This window comes from Malaclemys terrapin, chromosome 23 (genome assembly GCF_027887155.1).
Source record: "Malaclemys terrapin pileata isolate rMalTer1 chromosome 23, rMalTer1.hap1, whole genome shotgun sequence".
Lineage (NCBI taxonomy): Eukaryota > Metazoa > Chordata > Testudines > Emydidae > Malaclemys > Malaclemys terrapin.
Window position 1 is genome coordinate 1,284,409 of NC_071527.1, and position 23,641 is coordinate 1,308,049.

A 23,641-nucleotide genomic window follows, 5' to 3' on the forward strand; every position below is an offset into this window, starting at 1 on the left:
GCACCCGCCCACAGCTCTGAAGAGGAAGGGCCCATCCCCCAGGGGCAAAGTGGCCAGCTCGACTCCCAACACGCCCCGTGGGAGCCAGGTCTGGAGCGGGCAGAGGGGATCCGTTAGATTCATACTGAGTCCATCACGGCCCCCCCATGCACCAGCGACAAACGCGGCCCCAGCAGGCTCCTTCGGGGTGCCAGTTTGAACGCAGGCCTGGGGGCCAGTGGGACTGAACCCTCCATCCGTCCCTGGACTGCTCAGGGGCTTGTGAAACCTGGGAGGGCACATGGGGGGTGCTGCTCTCAGCCCCTTCCACGGCACCCAGCTCAGCTGGCACCGTGCCCTGGGGACTGACTCCTGCCCCCCCGGGCAGGAGCTGCAGGGCTCCGTTCCTGACCCCCAGCAGTTGGTGGGTGGGCAGGGAGGGGACGGGAACCACGCATGAATCCAGTCCCGCTCTTAACCTTTTATTGGCAGTTTGAAGGGACCAAGGCAGACAATAAACAGCTGGATTCACAATAACTTATATAAATAAAACAAAGTGGGAGGGGGGCGTCATTGAATAAAAAACCCAACCGGAAGGCAAGAAAGGGGAGTGGGGCTGTCCACGGCCATAGCACCATTGGAGAGAGCCAGGCAAGGGGCACACGGCCAGGGGAGGCAGCGGGACCGGGAGCCAAGGGCAACCCCGACCCAAACACAAAAGACAAGGGGCGGGAGCAGCTCCGGGACCCAGCTGGGGTCAGCTCATGGGGTCTGCCCCCCAGCACCAGTGGAGAGGAACGGCCCCGCAGGGGAGCAGGCAGGGCTGGGCTAGTGAATGGGGGGACCCCAACCTGGCACTGAGGGGCCGGGGGGTCGGGGGACACAGCCGGGGGTGCTGCTGAGAGGAGAACGCGACTCCAGTAACTCGGGCCGGCTAGAAACCCCTGCGCTCCAGCCACTCACACCTGGGGCCTTAGCACTCCTGGTTTCTACAGCAGCGACTCACTCCACGCCCCTGCACCTACCAACGCAGGCCCATAGCTGGTGCATCAGAGGAAGGAAATCTCCCCCTTCCCCATAACGAGCCTGTGGAACTCACTGCCACAAGAGACTGAGGTGTAGGCGTTAAAAGGGACTGGACATTCAATGCAGCAAGAACAAGAGACCATCTAGTTACCTGAGAAGGGCAAAGCGGCCCCTGCCGTACAGACTGGCCAGGCCCTAGCCAGCAGGAGAGACCCCTCCCCCCCGCAGGGCGGCTTGCCCCTTCCTCGGCAGCGGCTGGGTCCGGGCCCTGCTGGAGACTGCACTAGAGGGGCCCCTGGTCCAATCCAGGCAGGCGATCCCCATGCGCCCCAGAGGACCCACTCGGGGAGGGCTCCATGCGGACGTCCCTGGAGCTGAGACGACGGCGCAGACAGGCCCTGCGACACTGCACCAGCCTCTGGGGATGAGCCTGGGGGGAGCTGGGAGCTGCGTCCAGGGCGAGGCGGCTGTTCCGGCCCGCTTGGAAAGGGGTCCGGGGTGGAAGATGTGGTGGTGGCCCCCAGCCGTGGCTCCTCTGTTGGGGGGGGGGGAGGGCGCGTGGTTTGAGACACCTTGACAGGATTCTGCGGTCCCCGGTGCCAGCAATGGGCTCTGACCGGCCCCAGTGCCAAGCGCCACGGGCTCCTGAGGGGTCGGGGGAAGCACAGGGGGGCCCCAGGCAGCGCCTTCCTCCTCCAGCACCAGCTGATCCCTCCTCCTGCGAGGGGGGCTCCAGGGGCACCCTTTAACCTTGGCTCCCGCAGGAGGAGAGGCTGTCGTACAGCGAGTCACTGAGCGATTCCGAGTTCTCCAGGCCCGGCTGGCCCTGCCCCGTGTCTCTGGACTTCAGCTCCAGGCTGCCTTCCTCGCCCACGTCAGAGGCACTGGGCGTCCGGCTGGCGCTGAACGCCGGTGGGGAGGGGGGCGGCAGGCGGGGCCCGTCTGAGGAGGCTCTTTTCCTCTCGGCGGTGCTGCGTGCGGAGCTCTGCAGGGACAGACGCGGGCGTGAGAGATCCGTGCGGCAGGGGTCATCTTCCTGCTCAGACCCACCCCCGGCAGACGCCGCTCAGGGACCGGGAGCAGAACAACCCGGCCGGCTGGGGGGTCCCTACACGTCGGCACGGCCCTGGCTGCAGACAGGTCTGGATTGCAGAATTGTGGGGCCCGGGCAGTACGGAAATTGGGGTTCCCCCCTTCTGTAAACTGGACAGCAAAGTACCCCCGCCCCACAGACCCCAGGATGACCCTTCTACCCCACAGCCCCAGTATGCCTCCCATCCCACCCTGCACACAGCTCCCCAAATGTCCCCTCCCGTCCTGCCCAATACCCAGACAGACCTCCCGAATGCCCCCTATCCCACATAGTCCCCAACCATCAACCCACACATCCCAGCAGCCCCGACATCCCTCCCGCTCACTGCAGCCCCCCAACATCTCAGTCCCCCTCGCACCCCTCGCTGACTCCCGGGCTCCTCCTGGCCCCAGCCCCACTCCGCATGCTCGGCCCTCACACGGTGCAGCCGCCCCCGGCATGGTGGGGGCTGGGGGGAGGGGGCGGGTTGCGCTGCAGAACCGCTGAGTCTGGGGTTCCCCCGCACTCGTTGGGGGCCCCGTGCAAGGGACCTGAGTGCACGTTGGTTAATCCTGGCTGGCCGCCAAATGGCCCTGCAGCTCCCTGCACGTGTACCAAGCTGCCATCTGCTCCGCACAGACCCTGCTGCTCCCAGGGCAGCGTGCCCAAGAGCCCAATCCCCAGCCCTCATCCCTGCCAGCTGCTGCTGCCTCCACCCCAGAAGTGGCTGCATCTCAGTGGGACCAAGGGGCCTCCCACAGTGACTTTCTTTTGGATCCTGTCTCAGGAGAAGAGCAGGAGTGAAATTCCGTCCCCCATGGCACCAGCGCCGACGGGATCGAGGCCAAATCCTGCCTGTGGCTGGGCGCCCCCTGCACCGCCCAGCGCCACTGCACGAGGTCACAGGGTGCCCCGGCCACGTCCAGCCCTGCGCAGCTCAATATAAATAAATCAATTAATGGAGATATCCCATCTCCTAGAACTGGAAGGGACCCCAAAAGGTCATCGAGTCCAGCCCCCGGCCTTCACTAGCAGGACCAAGTACTGATTTTGCCCCCGATCCCTAAGTGGCCCCTTCAAGGATTGAACTCACAACCCTGGGTTTAGCAGGCCAATGCTCAAACCACTGAGCTATCCCTCCCCACAATGAACACACCCACCCACCCCTCCCCTCCCCCCCCCACCCCTCCCCTCCCCCCCCCCCCGGCAGCCCAGCCCTCACTCCTCTCCCCCATGGCAGCCCAGCCCCTCTCCCCCCTCCCATCGCACCCCAACCCCCCCTCCCCCAGCAGCCCAGCCCCTCTCCCCGCCTCCCGTCGCAGCCCAGCCCCCACTCCTCTCCCCCATGGCAGCCCAGCCCCTCCCCCTCCCCCCCCCCCGCAGCCCAGCCCCTCTCCCTGCCTCCCATCGCAGCCCAGCCCCTCCCCCTCCCCCCCCCCCGCAGCCCAGCCCCTCTCCCCACCTCCCATCGCAGCCCAGCCCCCACTCCTCCCCCCATGGCAGCCCAGCCCCTCTCCCCACCTCCCATCGCAGCCCAGCCCCCACTCCTCCCCCCCATGGCAGCCCAGCCCCTCTCCCTGCCTCCCATCGCAGCCCAGACCCCCACCCTTCCCCCCCGGCAGCCTAGCCCCCTCTTCCCCCCATCACAGTCCAGCCCCCCCCCCCGCCCCATTGCAGCCCAGCCCGCCCCCCCACCCCCCATGGCAGCCCAGCCCGCTCTGCCCTGCGGCAGGGAGGTTTCCACACCGGGTCTCACAAACCCGAGACCAGGCAGCAATGGGGCTGGGAATGGACCCGGACCCCACCCTGTCCGATGGGCATTGGGGGTGGGGAAGGGGGGAGGGCGAACAGGGCTCGGCTGGGTGCCAGTGCCCCGGGGGCTGGCCTAGGGCCTGGAGGGGGGGGTGAGGGCACTGGGAACATCCGTGGCTCCTCCTGGCAGCCCAGCCCAGGTTCTCTCTGCAAGTGCCTCCACCACCCGGGCCCCCAGCGGCCAGCCCCTCCGCCCGGCCCTCCGCGCCCGCAGCCTGCCCGGGGGTGCCCGCGCCGACCAACCCTCGGACTACCGCTCCCAGCGCCCCGCCCCGGGGAGGTCCTTACCCCAGCCAGCCCGTGCAGCCCCTCCAGGTCCCGGGCCGTGCACAGGAAGGGGTCCGCGGAGCCGCCGCAGGCCTTGGAGTTGGGAAAAGTCCAGTTCTTGCTGTGCTGCACTCGCCGTGGTTCCAGGTGGGGGTCTGGCCCAGGAGGGAGGCAGTGGGGAGTTAGCAGAGGGCGACCCCCCAGCCCTCACCCAGCCCCAAGCGAAGGTCTCAATGGCTGCAAACGTGGACGGGGGACTGGGGGAGGGTTGGGGTCGCTCCAGGCCTGTCCTAGCACCCCCGGCCCCTGGTGGGCAGCTCGGCGCAGGGCAGGGTGGGGGGTTAAACCCTCCGGTAGAGGGGGAATGGGCAGGGTCTGGCCCAGGCGGTGCGGGGGACACATGGGCAGGGAGATCGGTGGGAGCGAGTCGCCTGGCGAGGGCGTTTCCTGGAGCAGCCGGGAGTGAACAACGGGACCGGAGGTCCCAGCAGGGTGTCTGGAACCAGTGTGGGTCCCCATTAGCATTACTGGTGCGAGTGTGTCCCCCCCCCACGCCCCCAGCTCGCTGGGCCCCGCGTAAGCCCCCTCCCCACCCCGCGGCTCGCCTGGGTCCAGACCTTCGGGGCAGACTCCGCGGCTGCGGAGGCTCGGGGGCGGCTCCACGCTGGCCAGCACTCCGTGGAACGTGGGCATGCTTTGGTGCTTGCCGGGTGCCAGAACGTCCTCGGCGCTGGGCACCTCCCTCTCCAGCGTGCGGGCCTTGCGGGGGACTCTGGGGCCGCCGGGGGGCCGCCCCGGGGCGAGGCTGGGCAGCGGGTCCAGGCTGGGTTTCAGCTTGGGGAGGTTTTTACTGGGAGTCCCGCTGCAGTAGTCGGGGGGAGGGAAGGTGCCAATGCCGCTGTCCAGGGTCCGTGTCAGGGAGCCACACACTGTGAGAAACAAGGCCAGGGTGGAGTCAGCAGCCGGGCGAGCCCAGACGGGCCTCCTGGAGTCCCTCCCCACAGCCCATCTCAGAGCACTTCACCCCGCACAGAACACATGGCCAAGGTCACCCCCGCCCCCGTGCTGAGTCCTGTCTCTAGCCACGCCCACTCTCATCTGCCACGCCTCCTCTGGACTCCAAGCCCCGCCCACCACCAGCAGGCCACACCCCCCACAGAACGCATGCCAAGTTACCCAAGGTCACCAGGTGTCCCTGGCTGAATCCGGCCCCTAGCCCCGCACCCCCTCCTGCCCCCCAGACCTCCACCACATCACGCCCCCTCCTGACTCCAAAACCCACCCGCCATCGGCTGGCCACCCCACGCCCCCAGAACACATGGCAAGTTACCCAAGGTCGGGGGGGGCCCCTGGCTGAGTTCTGCCCCTAGCCCTAACTCTCCACTGCCACGCCCCCTCCTGACTCCAAGCCCCGCCCACCACTGGCAGGCCACACCCCCACACAGGGTTGGGAACGGAACCCAGGAGTCCAGACCCCCAAACTCCCGATCACCAGACCCCCTGCCTCCCAAACCACCCACTCGGCCACAGTCTGCACCGATAACTAGCCTGGCCCAACCCAGAGTTTGTGCCACTGAGCTGGGAGGCTCCAGGGCTCGGTACAGATCGGAACCGCGACCGCTCGCGGCATTGGGCAGGCTCCTGTGGGGTCACCTGTGAAGTGCTGGGAGTTCACTGACTCGGCCAGGCTGTCGTCCGACGGGATTTCCTCCCGGAGTTTCGGGTCTGGGCTCTTCAAAGGAAAGGAGACGAGAGAGATGGATAAACACGGCGCCCGGGGTTCCCTTCCTCTCTGCCTGGCACAGAGCCCAGCCATGGCCAGGCTGGGGGCACTCCCCACCTTCTCGGGGGTCTCCTCACAACTCCGCAGGTGGCCGACAATGCCATTCCGTGGGGGCCGGAAGAGCCTGGGGTCTTTGGCATCATGTGAGACCCTCTGGAAATCCCGGAGCTCCCTCTTCTGCTCCAGCCGGCTCTCGTAGGCTTCCTTCCCGTCCACCCTGCAGAGATGACGATGTGAGCCGCTGGGGAGCCGACAGGACAGACGGCTGGACCCCCAGAGCCCCTCCCTACAGGCTGAACACAGCTCTCCCTGGTCTGGGCTCAGGACTGGCCCTGAATGAAAACCCCTCCCCTCCCTCCCTCTCAGCACGTCTGAGCTTGGTGCGTGATCCCCATTCACAGAGGGAGAAACTGAGTCACAGAGAGGGCTCAGGGAGTCTCTGCCCAGGCTGGGAATTGAAGCCAGGAGCCCTGACCCCCCTCCTCCTGCCTATCCCATGAGACCCCACTCCCCTCCCAGAGACAGGAATAGGACCCAGGAGTCCTGGCCCCCACTCTCCCCTGCTCTAACCACTGGACCCCACTCCCCTCCCAGAGCTGGGGACAGAACCCAGGAGCCCTGACCCCCAGCCCCCCTGCTCTAACCACTGGACCCCACTCCCCTCCCAGAGCCAGGGAGAGAACCCAGGAGTCCTGGCCCCCAGAATGCTGCCTAGGCACATGCACTTGTTTCCACCCCTGCCCCCCTCCCCCCCCCCCCCCGCAGACCCTCCCCCGCCCGGTACCTGTTCAGCAGCTGCTGCATGAAGTTTTCGGCCGTCACCTCCTGGTACATGACCTGCAGCTCGTTCTGCGTCTGCTCCACGAGGATGCCGCAGGCGTGGGGCCGGCCCTTCTCCAGCGCCAGCCCGTTGATGTAGGCCTTCTCGGCCTCCAGCGCCTTGCGCAGGTCCTCCGCCTTCTCCATCAGCTTGGAGATGTTGAGGCTCTCCGCCTCCAATTTGCAGGCCGCCACCTTCCCCTCCCGGCGCAGCGGCGAGGCGGCCCCGCCCCACTGCTTCCGCTCCTCCTTGGCCTGGAGCCCCTCGGGCCGCCGGCTCAGGGCGGGCAGCTTGCTCCGGCGCAGCCCGAACCAGCCGGCGATGCCGCTGGAGTTCTTCGGCTTCCCCTCGCCCGCCAGCCCCTTGTCCTGGCCCCGGCGCCGCAGCACGTTCTCCTCGATGCCCTTCATCACCTTCTCCTCGATGGCCGAGTGCAGCGCGGGGCCGACCGCGGGCAGAGCTTGGCCAGGCAGGGGCGGGGCCCTGGCACAGTCAGGGGGCTTGCGGCCCGCGCCGGGCAGCGGTGTGGGGGGTGGCTTGGGGCCACCGGGCCTTGGCTCCTCTGCTGGCGGGCGGGGAGCCCCTGCCTTGGCCAGCGCCTTGGTGGGCGATTTGGAGGGCAGCTTGGTGGGGCTCCCATGGGGGCTCTTGGCGCCCTTGGCCGGGGGCACCGGAGGGGCTTTGGGGGGGTTCCTGGGACCCGGGGGGGTCCCCGCTGCGCCCAGCGCCCCTGGCTGGCGGGCTTTGGCGGCGTAGTGCTTCGAGGAGCAGGTCTCAGCCTCCAGCCGGGAGCCCACCGAGCCAGAGGAGTAGCACCGCCCGGCCAGCTCCCCGCCGTGGCACTGCTCCTGGTGTTTGAGGCTGCCGCCCGCGCCCGGCCGAGGCTGTGCCCTGGCCTCCAGCGCCTCCTCACAGGGCCGGCCTGGTGCCTTGGCCTTCCCAGGGCAGGTGTTTTTCTCCGGGCCTGGCGCCTCCTTCCGCTCCCCGGTCTCGGCCCCCTTCAGCTTCCCCAGCGCCGAGAGACGCTCCTTAAACGGCAGGTGTCCCGGCTCCAGCTGCTTCTTCCCAGCGCTGTTCCCAGGCCTCCTGGGCCCGGCGGAGCCCCCGGCACTCCTGCGGGCGGCCGGCGGGGACTCAGCGCCCCGCTCCCGGCCCTCCTTGGCAGGGGCGTAGGGGCACAGCTCCGGCGGGCAGTGGGGGGCGTCTGGCCTGGTGCCTCGCGACGGGGTGGAGCGGGAGCCCTTGGGCCGCTCCAGCGGGGAGGCCAGGCCGCCCACCGACAGCTCCGAGACGTTCTCGTAGTCGTGGGGCTTTGGGGGGCCATGCCCAGCGGCCTCGGCCGGCCCAGGGGCCAGGTGCCTGCCAGCCTTGGGGGAGGCCTGGCCGCCGGCCCCAGGGGGCAGGGGGCAGGCAGGCACCGCGGGCCCCTCGGGGGACGCCCTGCGGCTGAGCACAGGCGAGGGGCACGGCTCGTAGCTGTTGCTACGGCAGGGGATCTTGGAGCTGCGGGTGAGCTGGGGGCTCAGGCGCAGAGGGTTGGGGCCCTGGGGCTTCTCCCCGGGCGTGGGCATCTTCAGGAACTTGACCATCTTGGAGGGGGAGGGCAGGGGAAGTGCCCCACCGCCCGGGGACGGGGGCCCCGGCTGCAGCCTGGGCTTGCCCTGAGCCGAGGTCTGGCCGAAGCCTTTGGCACTCTTCTCGGGGGGCTCGTCTCCGGAGAGGCAGACGCTGAGGTAGGCCTGGCGCTCCAGGGCCGGCTCCAGGGAGGGCCCCAGGTCCTGGCCGCCGGCGGCTGGGCTGAAAGCTGGCTTGTCTGCGCTGCCCTGGCCCGGGCCCGACGCCAGCTTCGTGGGCTGGTACTTGCCCATGACAGAGAGGCCGGTGAGCACGTCCCGGCTCAGGGCCTTGCCCAGCACCCCTGGCTTGGGGCCCAGCGCCCCTGGGGGCCCCTCCAGCCGGTAGGCAGCGGCTGGCTCCCCGTTGAGCGGGCAGCCCTGCTTCAGGAAGTGCTGCAGGTAGCACTCGGTCTCCTCCAGCAGCAGACCCAGGTCCAGCTTCTTCTCAGCCAGGGTGCTCAGCAGGGCCTCGCCCGGGGGGCCCTTCTCCACGGGTCCCAGCTCCCCCAGCTCCCCCGTCTCATCGGAGGAGGATGAGGAGCTGCCCTCGCTCTTCTGCTGGCAGCACAGTGGGGGGAGCAGCTGGGGGTGCCCCCCCTCGGCCTCCAGGGCCCCCCCCTCCTCGCCCTTCCACTTCAGCGCCTCCTCCAGGCCATTCTGTGCTGGCGGCAGGCAGGACGGCCACAGCTCATGGGTGGCCGCCAGGGGCCCCTCCCCATTCACCGGCGACTCCGGCTGGCTCCGGCTGGCCGCTAGGGATTTGTGGGAGCCGGGCTCCGCAGGGGAGTGGCTGGGGTCCCTCCAGGGAGACAGCTGGCAGGGTGGGGGGCACAGCAGGGGGTCCGTCTCCTCCAGCTTCCGCAGCACCTCCAGGATCTGTGCTTTCTTCTTGAAGAACGGAGACAAGGCCTCCAGGGACTGAGAGCCGGGGCCGCCTGCCCGCAGCCCTCCGTACCCCACCTGGGGAGAGGGGCAGGAGAGGCCGTGAGATGCCCGGGACCCGGCTCCCAGCTACGCCAAGGCCCCCCGATAATCCAGACCCCAGCCCAGACAGCGGCACGGCCAGAGCATGCCGCACCGTGTCCGTTTGCTGCTTCCCGGGGCAGACAACGGGGTAGGCCCAGGCCTAGAACACGGGGTTCTGGGGCCCCCCTCGGTCCCAAGGCTCAGCCAGACAGTGGGGATGGGGTGGTTAGTGGGAGCCCAGGTTGTTGGGGGGTGGGAAGCCCCTTTGCTCTGGGAGCTGTGGAAGGGCAGGGGGCTGACTCGCCCTGCTGCAGGCTGGGCTGGGGGGCAAGGGGACGGCCAGCCATGGAGGGAGCTTGATCCTCACAGGAGTGACCCACATACGCCAGCCCCCCTCCCCACTTGGCAGTGGGCAGCCTGGGCACTGCTGAGATGGGAGCATGGCAGGTACCATGGCAATGCTGCTGGGGGGGCAGAGGGGATGTGCCCTGCTCCCTCCCCTGTTAACGGGATCACCCCTCCCCACATCCTCGGCAGCCCCCGCGCCGAGACCCTCCCCTGAGGAACCAGAGCTGCTCTGTCAGGCCCAGTGCAGCGGGGGCGCCCAGCCTCGGTTCTGCTCCCGGGGGGTGGGGGGCAGCAGGGGGGAGCCTGAACCTGGGGGGGGGGAGCATTGGGGACCCAAAGATAGACCCTGTCCCCGATCCAGAGGAGCCACCACTGAGCATCAGCCCAAAGTGCTGCCCTGGGAAGCCGCGGTCTCTGCACCATCCCAAGGCCATGGGTGGGCAGGAGACCCGCCCCCCCCAGGACACAAGGGGCCTGGCTGAGCAGCCCCCAATCCGATGGGGCCCCCCCAGCCCGGCCCCAACTCAGCAGCCCAGCCAGGATCACCTGCCGCACAGGTGGGGAAACTGAGGCACTGAGGGGGATGCGACCTGCCTGAGGTCCCCCTGGCACAGAACCCAGGAGTCCTGGTTCCCAGGGCCCTGCTGCACTTGGGCCCAGCTCCAGGGACACAAAAGCCGGGGGGAGGGTTTGGCTGCTCCTGCAGGGGCCTCTAGGTCTGGGGCAGGCACATGCCTGCAAAGGCCCCACTCGCCCTGCCCAGGCAGCGCCCAACCTGCCACTACGCCAAGCCCCATTCCCCTGCCACCCCTCCCTGCAGCTCCCCATTGATCTCAGTGTCCTCCATTCCCCTGCCACCCCTCCCTGCAGCTCCCCATTGATCTCAGTGTCCCCCATTCCCCTGCCACCCCTCCCTGCAGCTCCCCATTGATCTCAGTGTCCTGCAACAGAATCCACGTCTCTGACCGGGGGGCTCGGGCCCGGCGAGGACAGCAGCTGCCCCCCAACGCCCCTCTCCTGGTCTATGGGCCGAGAGCAGCAGGGAGCCTGGCTGGGCGGGGAACCAAGGGGGTGCGGGACATACCTCCCTCGGCAGGGCGCAGCGTCCCAGGGGCAGCGGAGGGGCCAGCTTCTCCACCGAGCCCAACTGGAGACCGGCTGGGGGGCTGCACACCGCGGGCACCGGGTGCAGGGCCAGCTGGGGGTGAAAGCAGGGCAGTGAGGGGCGGAGACGCCGCAGGAGCAGGAGAAGAGGGGGGAGTCGGGGACCCCGGCAGGAGCTGCGGAGGAGAAGGCTCACGGGCCGGCGGGCAGGCGGGCGATTGCAGTGGGATTGTGGAATGCATGGGGAGCTGGCCGAGGCATGGGGAGATCAGGCAATGAGGAGGAGTCAAGGGGGGCCCAGCTATGGCTGAGAGGGGGCAAAGAGCCATCGCTGGGGAGGGGGGACCCCCGGGGCGTTTCAGTGTCTCTCGTAATGCTGTGCATAAGGGCTCATCTCTTGGTGCCTGCAGAGTTCAGCAGCGGACAGGGGGCTGGGGGAGCAAATGGGGTGGCCAGGGAGAGGTGGGTGGCGGCGGGGAGGGAGGGGGGCGGATGAGGCTGGACCGGGCGACGGGGGAGAGGGGGGCGGACGAGGCTGGACCAGGGGGAGGGCGGGGGAGGGCAGTGGCTGAGGCCGGACTGGGCGGCGGGGAGGGAGGGGGGCGGACGAGGCTGGACCGGACAATGGGGAAGGAGGGGGGCGGATGAGGCTGGACTGGGCGGCGGGGAGGGAGGGGGGCGGACGAGGCTGGACCGGACAATGGGGAAGGAGTGGGGACGGATGAGGCTGGACTGGGCGGCGGGGAGGGAGGGAGGGATGGGGTGGCTGAGGCTGGACTGGGGAGGGAGGGATGGGGTGGCCGAGGCCGGACCTGGGGCAGCGAGCCGGTCGTCAGCTGCACCTTCTGCTGGAAGAGGTCGCTCAGGGTCTGGTTCTGCCGCTCCAGGTCGAAGACCCTCTTCTTCAGCTTGAGACACTCCTGGCGCAGGTCCTGCCGGCCGGGGGCGAAGCGGAGAGTCTGTACCAGCGCCCCCAGGGGGTGGGGCTTGGCCCTGCACTCAGAGCCAGGCGCTGGGCCCCCTCCCCATAGGGTACAGCCCCCACCCACACAAACCGGCAGGGGGCTGCCAGTGTCCCCCTCTAGCTCTCTCCTCCGCCCTCGTGACCCCATGATGGGGTCCCCTGGGTCCCAGCCCCGCCGCGGGAAAGGGGCTGGGTCATAACCCCACCCCAGGGCTCGGCCACGGGCCAGGCGGGGCTGGCTCAAGGATCCCCAGTCACCAAGCCCCACCCATGGGGCCTGGCAGAGCTGAGACGCGGCCCTGTGTCCCCCACACGCCACAGAGCGGCAGCCGGGCACCGAGGCCTCCAGCACTAACTGGGCTACACCCTGCACATGAAGGGTGGACGCCGGGGTTCCAGTCCCAGTTCTGGTGGGGGGGGGGCTGTGCGGGGGGGGGGGGGCAGGACTCCAGGGTTCTGTCCCAGCTCTGGAGGGGAGGGCTGAGTGGGGTGGGGGGGCAGGACTCCTGCGTTCTGTGCAGCTAGGCTAGAGAAGACACCCGGCCACGCAGCGGGCAGAGCGGTGGGCACCACGCCCATCCCCCACCCCTGCTCACGTCCACCCTTGCGGGGCGAAGGTTGGCTGTGCTCCCCCAGGAGGGAGGCCGGGGGGGGGGCTGTGCTCCCCCAGGAGGGCGGCCCCGGGAGGGGGGGGCTGTGCTCCCCCAGGAGGGAGGCCGGGGGGACGGGGGGCTGGTACTCACTCACCTTCTGGTTGAGCAGAGCCTGCACCACGTGGTTGGCAACCTGGAAAACAAAGCAGTCACGTGACAGCAGGTGGGGGGGGGGCAGGAGCAGCAAACGATCCCCCCCACCCTCGGACAGGGCACCGGGTCACAGGAGCAGCCCAGCGCAGGGGGGGGGCCAGGCCAGACCAATGGCCCCAGGAGCAGGTTACCTCGTCCAGGCAGCGCTCGTACGTCTCCCTCTGGTTCTCGTTGGCCTGAGCCAGCGCCGAGTTTTCCGCCTGGGCCAAAGAAGGAAAGAGCAACAGGTCAGGGCCCAGCTCCCCTGCCCACCCGTGGGGGAAACCCCGCCCCAGAGCTGGGCGCCGGACTCCTGGGTTCTCTCCCCGGCTCTGGGAGGAGAGTGGGGGCTGGTGGTTAGAGCAGGGGGGGCTGGGAGCCAGGACTCCTGGGTTCTCTCCCCGGCTCTGGGAGGGGAGTGGGGGCTGGTGGTTAGAGCGGAGGGAGCTGGGAGCCAGGACTCCTGGGTTCTCTCCCCGGCTCTGGGAGGGGAGTGGGGGCTAGTGGTTAGAGCGGGGGGGGGGGGGGAGGGCTGGGAGCCAGGACTCCTGGGTTCTCTCCCCGGCTCTGGGAGGGGAGTGGGGGCTGGTGGTTAGAGCGGAGGGAGCTGGGAGCCAGGACTCCTGGGTTCTCTCCCCGGCTCTGGGAGGGGAGTGGGGGCTAGTGGTTAGAGCGGGGGGGGGGGGGGGGGGGAGGGCTGGGAGCCAGGACTCCTGGATCATTTCCTCTACCACAGATTCACTGTATGACTTTGGGCAAGTCCCTGGCCCCTCTCTGGCCCAGGCCACCCCGCTGCGGGGCTCTGGGAAGCTGCCTTGTACCGCGGCTGCGAGGGGATGGGGGGCGCTGTCCTTGGCAGGAGGGAGCCACTCGGCTCAGAGCTCACCAGCACTGACCCAGCCTTCACAGCCGGGCCGCCCCTCCCCGTGTGAGTCCTACGTGCACAGAGCGCCCAATGCTGGGGAAAGAGCGCTGCTGGGCTGGGCCTCCCCGGATGCCATGCAGGGCTCCTGGGGGGCAGCGACCCTCCCTCTGGCCCCAGGGACACAGCCAAGTGGGGGCCCTAGGAGCGCCGCCAGCTTTTCTGCCGCCCTAGGCGGTGGAAGGTCCCGCCCCGAAATGCCGCCGCGGTCACCGCCCCCCAAATTGTAGCGCCCTGGTTGCCTAATGGGTTGCGCCGGCCCTGGGGGTTCCACACCTCCAGCTCCCGCAGTCTCTGCAGCAGCTCCTGGCTCGTTCCCGGCTCGCTGCCGCCCTCTTCTGGCTTCATGTCTCCCCGGCCCTCGGCCACAGCTTCCGACATCGAGCCCTGCAGCACAAAGCGGGAGGCCAGTGAGTGTGGGGCCAGGCACCCCCCAGCGGTGCGGCCTCTTTGGGGGAGCTGCGGGGCAGCCCCCTCCCTGCCCACTCCTTCTCCCAGCACCCAGGATGGGCCCGTTTGGGGCAGCCTCCCCCAGGCCCCTGCACCAGGCTCGCCTCTGGGACCAACCCCAGCCCCCAGCAGATTCCCCTGATGAGCGTCTGGCCCACGCCAGAAGGGAGTCTGGGCTGTGGGAAGGCAGGAGCCTGGGGGAGTCACTCCAGGACACAGGCAGGCAAAAGAGGGTGTGTACACCGGCACATGCGAAGGAGGGTGTGTACACACACACGTGCGAAGGAGGGAGTGCACAGGTGTGCACATGCAAAGGAGGGTGTGTATACCGGCACATGCGAAGGAGGGTGTGTACACACACGTGCGAAGGAGGGAGTGCACAGGTGTGCACATGCAAAGGAGGGTGTGTATACCGGCACATGCGAAGGAGGGTGTGTACACACACGTGCGAAGGAGGGAGTGCACAGGTGTGTACACCGGCACGTGCGAAGGAGGGTGTGTATACCGGCACGTGCGAAGGAGGGTGTGTACACACACGTGCGAAGGAGAGAGTGCACAGGTGTGCACATGCAAAGGAGGGTGTGTATACCGGCACGTGCGAAGGAGGGAGTGCACAGGTGTGCACATGCAAAGGAGGGTGTGTACACCGGCACGTGCGAAGGAGGGGGGAGTTCTCTCTCTCCTTACCTCGTTCCAGGGGTCCGAGCCCAGACCCAGCTGCACCTTCCAGCCTTCCCTGGTCACCTCTGCTCGCTCACCTGCGGGGGGATAAAAGCCAGCAATGAGACTGGCCCCCCAGCTCTGCCTCTCCAGAACCCCACACCGAGACGGGCGACGGGGCCAGACGGAAGAGCCTGGAACGCGGGGGGGGGGGGGGGGGGCTCCCCAAATTCCCAGGTGGTCGAGAACACCAGCCCCGGGCAGGCTGCCGGGAAGAGACTCTAACAAAGGAACGTCCTTGCAGATCCAATTGGACCTTGAAGGCCTCTGGAGCCGATGCTCTCTCCACCTTGGCGCAGGCAGCAGCTCATATCCTGGGTGCTCCGGTCCCAGCGTCCTCGAGCGGACGGGCGCCGGAGCTCCAGTCGCCTCCCGCAGCTGGCTCCACCTATCACCTCCCCACGGGAAACGTAGCTGGACAGAACCCCAGGAAACCATCACTCGGGGGAAAGCGAGGTGCTGGGGGAGACCCCACCACCGGGGGGAAGCGCTCGCACCTTCACCCCAATCAAACAGCCTTTCCCCTGGACCAGCCTGAGAACAGCCCCCTGACCCAGGGACCAAACCCACCATCTGCATCCTCCTTCCCTGGGCCTCTCTCCAGCCCCAGGACCAGACACCACACAGAGCCTGGCGCCCAATGCTCCTCCAAGAGCAACCAGCAGAAGGCACTTACCCTTCCCCCTTGCTGTCAACCCCGTCCTCTGCACCCGACCAGGGGCATCGCCTCCCCGAGGTACCTGAAGGGTCCTTGCCCACACAGGCCTGGGAACGAACCCTCCTCAGAGAGCCTTCCATGCTAGCCACAGAGGTAGGGCGATCGAGCCATGGGGGGAACGGAGCCAGGACACCCGGGTTCCATTCCCATCACTGCCAGACTCTCCCGTGTAAGTCGCATCACTGTGCCTCAGTTTCCCCATGCGTACAGTGCATCTAATAACAGCTGCCTACCCCCCACTGCAGCCTCGTTCCCAGGAGGTTGTGAGGCCTGGCTCCGGGACTGGAGGAGCTCAGAGGAAAGGCACCAGAGCAGGGCCCTTCCTGCTCCACTGCCCCGCCCCACCCTCTCCTAAAGGCCGCTGGAGTTGCGCCAGTTTCACCGGCTGGCCCGTCCCGCGCACACACGGCCCATCACCGCTCCCCAGCACCAGGCGCTGCGGACAGGCCTGTGCCCAGAGCGGCACCGTCACATCTCGGCATCGGTGCCAGTCGCCCGACGGGCGCTGGGCCCCGCCAGTTAGAGCCGCCCGGGGGCGAGGGCTGCCTGGGGCTGGACAGGGGAGTGTCCAGTAGCACCGGGCTCCGGCCTCACAGCAGCATCTTGGGGGTGAGAGCCAAGGAGCAGGGATTCAATCCTGAAACGAATCCCCCCGCGGTGGGGCCCCCTGCGAGGCAGATGTCAGCAAAGATGTTCCCCTGGGGGGTGACATCCCCCCGCAGGTAGACACAGCCGCAACGTCCCTTCCACCTAGACCCCCGGCCTACCCATGGCACGGCACTCTCCTCCCAGGGACCCCAGCAAACCCCCCAGAGCCAGCAGCCCCCAACCCCGTCACCCCCACAGCTGGCCTTGGCAGGGCACATGGAAACACGAGGTTCCCCCACCCAGGGAGCTTACAACAGTGGGCACCACAAGCCAGACACCCCCACACCTCACCCCAACACTCACACCCTGGCAGCCCCACATCTCCCCCAAACCTCCCCACACACACACCAGAGCAGCCCCCCTGACACCCCATCTCTCCCCCAAACCTCCCCCAACACACACACCAGAGCAACCCCCCCAGACACCCCATCTCTCCCCCAAACCTCCCCCGACCCACACACACACAGCAGCCCCCCGACACCCCATCTCTCCCCCTAATACACACACCAGAGCAACCCCCCCAACACCCCATCTCTCCCCCAAACCTCCCCCCAACACACACCAGAGCAGCCCCCCGACACCCCATCTCTCCCCCATACCTCCCCCAACACACACACCAGAGCAGCCCCCCGACACCCCATCTCTCCCCCCAACACACACACCAGAGCAACCCCCCCAACACCCCATCTCTCCCCCAAACCTCCCCCAACCCACACACACACAGCAGCCCCCCGACACCCCATCTCTCCCCCCAACACCCCATCTCTCCCCCAAACCTCCCCCCAACACACACCAGAGCAGCCCCCCGACACCCCATCTCTCCCCCATACCTCCCCCAACACACACACCAGAGCAGCCCCCCGACACCCCATCTCTCCCCCCAACACACACACCAGAGCAACCTCCCCCGACACCCCATCTCTCCCTCCAACACACACACCAGAGCAACCCCCCCCGACACCCCATCTCTCCTCCAAACCTCCCCCCAACACACACCCCGGCAGCCCCCCCGATCCCCCGACGCACCCAGGCCGGGCCAGGCTGTGGGGCGGCCCCCGGCAGCCGCTGCTCCGTGCGGGGCCCCCCAGCGCTGCGGGTCCGGCTCCCCGGCATCCTCCCCCAGCCCCAGCCCCGGCCGCTCCCGCTGCGGCGGCTCCCGGGCCGGCCCCGCTATTGTTGGGGAAGAGGCGGCGCTGCTGCTGCTCCAGCCTCGGCGGCTCCCCCGGGCCTGCGGCTCCGCCTTCCCCGCCGCCACCGGGGAGGAGCCCGGCCCCCGCCCGCCCCCAGCCTGGGGCAGGGGACCCGGCCCGGGACCCCCCAAACCGGGACCGCCCCGCGCGAGCCTGGGGACAGGGGACCCCCCAAACCGGGACCGCACCGCGAGCCTGGGGACAGGGGACCCCCCCAAACCGGGACCGCCCCCCGCGAGCCTGGGGACAGGGGACCCCCCCAAACCGGGACCCCCCAAACCGGGACCGCCCCGCGCGAGCCTGGGGACAGGGGACCCCCAAACTGGGACCCCCCAGCCTGGGGAAAGGGACTCGGCCCAGGACCCCCCAAACCGGGACTGCCCCCCCATGAGCCTGGGGACAGGGGACCCCCCAGCCTGGGGAAGGGGACCCAGCCCGGGACCCCCCAAACCGGGACTGCCGCCCAGGAGCCTGGGGATGGGGGTCCCCCCCTGAGACTCCCAAGCCTGGGGGGAAGGGGACCCCACCAAACTAGGAGCATGGGGGGGGGGAAGAGCCTCCCAAACTGCCCCCCCCGCCCAACTCCCTTGGATCATGGCAGGGAGGGACCCCCCAAGGGCCCCCTCTTGGATCATCAGTGAGAGGGGGACCCTCACAAACTGCCCCCTAGGGCCGAGTGCTCAGATGGGGAGGCGGAGGGTGGGAGCTGCCCCCGGCCGGAGCACACACTCCAGAGCCCCACATCTCCCCAGGGACCGTCTGGGCCCAAAGGAGGATGATATTTCCCACCAGGCCGAGTGACTGCAGGTGCCAGCGTGCGACCCCTCAGAGGGGCCTGCTGTCCTGCCAGGGCTGAGACCCCCCCTTCCGAGCCCCAGGCCCCTGCACGGGGGCTGGGCCGAGCCAGCAGAGCCCCCCCCCCGCCCCAGCTGAAGGGACAATGGAAACCTGCCAGGCCAGCAGCGTTGTGTGGTGCCACCGCGGGGCTGGGGGAGGAGGGAGCAGATCTCTGCACCAGACCAACACGGTTCCCCCACGGCTTCCTCAGCCAGCGGCGTGCCCTCCCTGGCTGGCCGAAGTGCCCTGGCCGTGCCCAGCGGGTAGGCCTGATGCCCAGCCCGGGTTTTACGGGACAGTCCCTTTTCAGCACGGAGAGGAAGAGCAGCCTCCATGATCACAGCCGCAGGGCAGAGCAGATGCCACCTCAGGGCGCCAGCCCGGGGCTGGGACGCTCTCGGCTTGGCTGGCCAAGCGGCTCCAGAGACAAGACTGCAACAGAATCTGCCTCCCTGGCATCGCGCCCTGGGTCCTGTGTGTGTCTGGGATTCCCGCAGCTCCGGCCTGCTCCGTAGCCGAGCGCAGGATACCGAGTCCTGGGGCAGGGGCTTTGGATTCAGTTCATCAGGCTGGTTTTACGTTAGGACAGATTTGCACTGCTGCACGTCCCCGGAGACGGCCCGGGTGCCCCACTCCCGCTTCTGCCTCAGGGACAGGACTTGGATGTGGGTCCGGACACGTCAGGCCACTGGTCACCCCAGTGCCCCATGCAGCAGGACTGGTAGCATCCCGCAGTGCTACAGTGCCGGAATGACCCAACCTACTGACCCTCCCAGCCAGCCGCATGAGATCATCTTCAGACGTTGGAGAGCTGGGCGCACCTGCCGGGACTCGGGGCGCCAGCCCCACTCCTGCTGTAGCTCTGAGCCCCGGCAGGCATCTCCCCCGTAGCTCCACCCCCCTGCCGCAGGGGAGAAACCCGGAGCTCCCCCGCCGTAGTGCCTAGAGCCAGGTGGGCGCTCTACAGCCACAGGGTGAGTGACAGGTCCTGCCCCCAGGAATTTACACTCGGGCCTGTCTGCATGAAGGGAATTGGCACTGGGCCGTGAACTAGGGGCGTGCCCAGCTTGTGGTACCGGTAACCCCCGGGGCAGCAGGCATCACGTGCCCCCCATCCACAGGCGCTGCGGGTCTGTTACAGCCCTGCCTATAGGCTCCCGTTGCTGGAGATGTCCCATGTCAGCCACCACCGTGCGACTCACTCCCTGGCCAGCCAGCAGCAGATGGCAGTTTCCAGGCCTGAGCCTGAGGGAGGCCAAGGTGGGAGGGCCTGGCGGTGCTGCTCAGAGGAACGAAGGCAGGAGTCGACTCCCAAGAGACAAGAGGGCGGATGGGAAAGGTGCCGCCGAAGGGCAAGGAGAGAAGCGTTCCAGCGAGGACAGAATCTGACTCAGACACCAGATTTCAGGACGACTCGCAGTGTTAGGCTTGGCCACCAGAAACGCTTCAGCGTCTTCTCTCGTGCCCACCCCAGCCCCGGCCCCGGCCCCGGCCTGCGCGGCTCGGACCCAGGCAGGAGTGAAAGACACCAGCTTCGACTCACCAGCCTATTCCCTTGTCTCTTGGAACATGAAACCCGCCCACCTGCGTGTGCCCATGCCGAGGTCACGGGGCGGCTCAGCGGGGGACGAGCAGGAGCGGCACGCTGAACTCTGGATTTAACGTTGCTTAGCAAGGAGGTTTTGGGAAAGCGAGAAGGGATCATTTCTACACCGGTAACTTCCCCCCAAAGCGCAGGAGTGAAATGGACTCCAAGGCCGAGTGTAACCGGCACCAGGCGCCAGGCTGGGCGACATGCAGAACGCGAACAGAGCGCACAGACGGGGACAAGACAACTGGATTTCCCCCTTCCCTGGTAACGCTCTAGGCTCAGCAGAGATGTCCCTTTAATGGAGCAGTCTCCAGGGGTCCCATGAAAACAGACGTGGTCCAGTTTGCCAGCATGTTGCACCTTGCAGTGCACTGTGAATGGCTGGGCAGGGGGCAGGAGACCAGGCCCCTCCCGTGCCGTTTACCCGCTGGAAAAGCACGTGCCCCCTCAGTTGGGCACCTGAAGGGGAGCCGAGTGCCTTTGAAAATCTGCAGCTCCCGCGGCAGGTGCCGGGGGTGGAGGCCAGAGGCAGGCTGGGCGGGAGCAGAGCCGTGAGAACACTCTGGCTGGGGTTTATTGTAAGGTCTGCGTCACTGGTTTAAAATGAGGATATTTCTCCGCCCCATGGCAGGCCGGACTCCCGCACGGGGAAGAGAAAGAGCCAGGCTCCTGGTGAACGAGGGCCTGATTCAGGGCCCCCCACAGCACCCCCAGAAAGTGCCTCCAGCGAGCGGCTGGGGTGTGCCTCTTGGCCAGCCTCGGCCACTCACACGGGACAGGAAGAGCGAGCCGCAGAAAGGGAGTCGGTGGCTCGTTGGACACAGGCGAGGTCACGGTTTGTGTGTACAGTTACAGCCCTTTCCCCCCCCGCAGCGCGCTCGCTCCCTGAGCTCAAAGACTTCACAAACCTCCCCAAGCCCCCCAGCGGTGTGGGGAAACCGAGGCACTGAGTGGCACCGTGATGTACAGCACTGGTGCGGTTGCAGCAGGGGTGTGACCTGCACCGGGGGCCGGAAGGTGTCGCACCAAGCCCCGCAGCCCCTGGCTGCCTCCCCTCCGTCCCTGTCCCAGCACCAGCGCACGGACACGTCCGACGACAGCTGCCAGGCTAGAAGGGGTGAGAGCTCCCTCTGCCCACAGCTCCCTTGCCAACCTTTGGCTCCGTGCCCCTGGATCCTGCAAGGGGTAGGACGGTCCCTCCCTCGGGGCAAACCGCTGCAAAGGCCTCGCACCCCTGCCCGCCTCGGGGGATTCCCGCCGGCTGCCAACACTTGCTTGGCCTGTGACCCACAGCTGCCTCCTCCGCCCATCAGTTGGGCCGCAGGATGGGGTGGACACCAGCCACGGGCAGGGAGGCCTGGCAAATCCCCAGGGGCCGATACCAGGCTGATCTGTGCAGGCCTGAGGAGGAGGAGGCCGGCTCAGCGCCGGGCAGTGAAGCACAAGGCAGAGGCAAGGGGGAACTGCAACCCAATAGCCGAGATTCCCAGGGAGGCTCAGAGATCGCTCTCCCACCCCCGACCCTCCACCGATCGCCATGTAAACTCGAGCGAGTCACTTCATTTCTGTCTAGACTGGGGGTGATCATCCCAGGGTTCAGCAAGGTGAAGTGACTTGTCCCTCATTAAGGCAGCAGAACCCAGGTGTCCTGTCCTGTCCCTGAGGCCCCCCTGCCTCCATCCTATGGCAATAGACAGGCAGAATCCCAAAGTGCGGCCACACCCGGGGTGCGAGCAGAGGGGAGCCGGGTCTGTTCCGACACGTCCCATTACACAAGATGTTTTCACACCGAGGGCAGAGGGAATTTGGTCCGTCTACAGGCTCACACAGCGATGTTACATATCTCGCACATTCACACGACGGCTTCTCATGCACACTCTGGTCTTTTCGCCACCATCGCACTCACCCCCAGGCAGAGTTGTGACCCAGGACACGTGCCCTGCTCCTCACGCTGGCCCCCCACAACCTGCCTTGGAGCTCAGGGAAACTGCAGACACTCAGCACCCCCCGGAGATCCGGCCTGGGTACAGAAACGACATGCAGGGGTTGTATCACCCACCAGTGAAAGGCAGCCACCTCTGGGCCAGAACACTGCAGCCGTTTGCCAGTGAGCTGCGAGAGATCAGGACAGGAAGTGAAGAAGAATCATGCAGCGGATTGTGAAGCAAACGGAACTGCCCGGGGGGAATCTGAGCAAGATACAGGAACTCCTCTTACCAGCCCAAGAGTGGGACCGTCCCCGGCGCGGAGCACCCAGGACCTCGACCGGACGCCTCCCTGGAGCGCGGAAGCTGCAGAGCACTGGTGTCTGGCGAGGAAGCGCCCTGGGCAGGAGTGGAGGTTGCCCTGCCTGTCCCGGATATGCCGACGGCAGGACAGCTCTGGGGGAGGTTTCTCTGCTCCACTCCTCACGGCGTCTGGAAGGGGACAAGGAGTGCGGAGATCAAACTGCTGGAGGCTGCGCCAGGATGGGAGATGAACCAAAAGCAAACCCTGCCGCCCCCTTCCCCGAGCGGAGCCAGGACCAGACACAACAAGAGCAGCAAAAATAGTCCCGGAGTCGTCGCCGGGGATGTTGAGGGTTATTTATAGCTCGCTCGCTGCAGCGTGGACACACGCCCAAGCCGGGGACAGTGCAGCCAGGAGCTGGCTGTTCTGTAAAATCCCCCGCCCCCCCCCTCGGGGCTCGATCCCAACATGGGGGGGGGCTCTCCCAATGCTGTGCCTCTCACCAGGACATGCCGTCCCCGGAGGGTGGGGGGAGCACGCCGGGAAAGGCAGAGGCCTGGGCCTTCCTTCGCCCCGGGAGGGCAGGGGCTTGGGGAGCGACCCAGTGGCCAACGCTGCCTCAGAGTCACTGCACCATGATGTAGGTAGCAGGGGCGCCTGGTGCTCCAGAGGGAGAGGGAGCCGCCCCGGGGGAGACAGGGGGGCCCCAGGCTCTGCCTGGTCTGGACCTGGTTCAGGTCTCCACAGAGCGGCTCTGAGGAGAGGGATCCAGGGACCCCTCCCGAGGGGGTTTCGTTCGGCCAGAAGGGCACTCCCCCTGCCCCGCAGCCCCCTCCTTGCTGCCCAGAAGTGCCCAGGGGACGGGGCGGTTTGCCATTAAAAACCCTTATCCGCCCCTCCCTGCTCTCTACCCTGGTGCTTTTAGCTGCCCCGTTTCCTTAGAAGCCCAGTGCTGAGAGCAGGCTGGGCCCTGGGAGCCCGGACTCCTGGGTTCCATCCCTGCCCCTGGCCCCGCGTCCTGTGTGACCTTGGCCACCTCCCGCTCCATTTAACTGGTGAAATAACACCCCCCCCCGCCCCCGCCCAGCACAAGTCGCTCCCACACTCTGCTGGGGAGGAGAGCAGCCCAGGGGGACCCAGGCTGGCAGTGCCACCGGAAGGTGCATGGCAGGGGCAGGGCCCCTGGAGTTGGACGATGCAGCTGCCCTCGTCTTGAATAGAGAGATGGAGCCTGCAGAGACTCCCATCCCCAGCATGCAGAGCGCTGAGTGACCAATACAGCGTGGGAGACTGCAGCCTGCTCAGGCCAGGCCGGAGCTGCGTATCTGGGACCTGCCAGGCACCCAGAGAGCCTGCCTGAGCTCCCTGCCTGGGCCAGGCCCCGCTCCGCTTCGGGTTAGGTGGGTGTAACTCCCCAGAGCGCAGTGGGATCGCTGCTGGCACCCGGGGTGGGGGTCCCGGAGTGAGAGGGGACGGGCCTGGCTTCAGCTCCTTGATCCCTCCAGCCCCCTCCCCCTGGAAAGGGGAGAGGAAAGCTGGTCCCGGGGGGGAAGTGAGGTGCTGTCTGGAGGGGAAGGCCCAGCCACCCCCCCCCCCCGAACAATGCCAGCCTCAGGGGCCCCAAGCAGAGAACGGAGGGCGGGGGAGGGTCTGAGTGATCCTCCCAGATGAGCGACGCAGGCCCACCCCAGAGCCCCTCACTCCCCACGAGCGCTCGGGGGCTGCGAGGTGGGAACAGCTTCCAGCCCCAACCGCCTGCAAGGAGCGGGGCCGGTCGGACTGGGGACGCCAGGG

General features: G+C 67.8%; 1 protein-coding gene across 3 annotated transcripts in view; it reads right to left on the bottom strand.

Moving 5' to 3' along the window:
• Positions 1–448: 448 nt before the first annotated feature.
• NCKAP5L (NCK associated protein 5 like) overlaps positions 449–23,641 on the bottom strand; it is a 28,239-nt gene continuing 5,046 nt past the window's right edge. The window contains exons 2-14 of one of the 3 annotated variants that reach the window (XM_054013147.1): positions 21,836–22,035; positions 14,602–14,672; positions 13,741–13,851; positions 12,695–12,763; positions 12,505–12,543; positions 11,606–11,725; positions 10,774–10,887; positions 6,724–9,335; positions 5,997–6,156; positions 5,810–5,888; positions 4,774–5,085; positions 4,178–4,311; positions 449–1,990 (exon numbers count right to left, since the gene is read on the bottom strand). In XM_054013147.1, coding sequence (XP_053869122.1) covers positions 1,751–1,990; positions 4,178–4,311; positions 4,774–5,085; positions 5,810–5,888; positions 5,997–6,156; positions 6,724–9,335; positions 10,774–10,887; positions 11,606–11,725; positions 12,505–12,543; positions 12,695–12,763; positions 13,741–13,845 — 3,984 coding nt within the window. In that variant the 5' untranslated portion in view covers positions 13,846–13,851; positions 14,602–14,672; positions 21,836–22,035 and the 3' untranslated portion in view covers positions 449–1,750. Of the gene's footprint in view, positions 1,991–4,177; positions 4,312–4,773; positions 5,086–5,809; positions 5,889–5,996; positions 6,157–6,723; positions 9,336–10,773; positions 10,888–11,605; positions 11,726–12,504; positions 12,544–12,694; positions 12,764–13,740; positions 13,852–14,601; positions 14,673–17,026; positions 17,127–21,835; positions 22,036–23,641 lie in introns of those variants that run through there. The other 2 variants (XM_054013149.1, XM_054013150.1) reach the window with 2 other exon arrangements.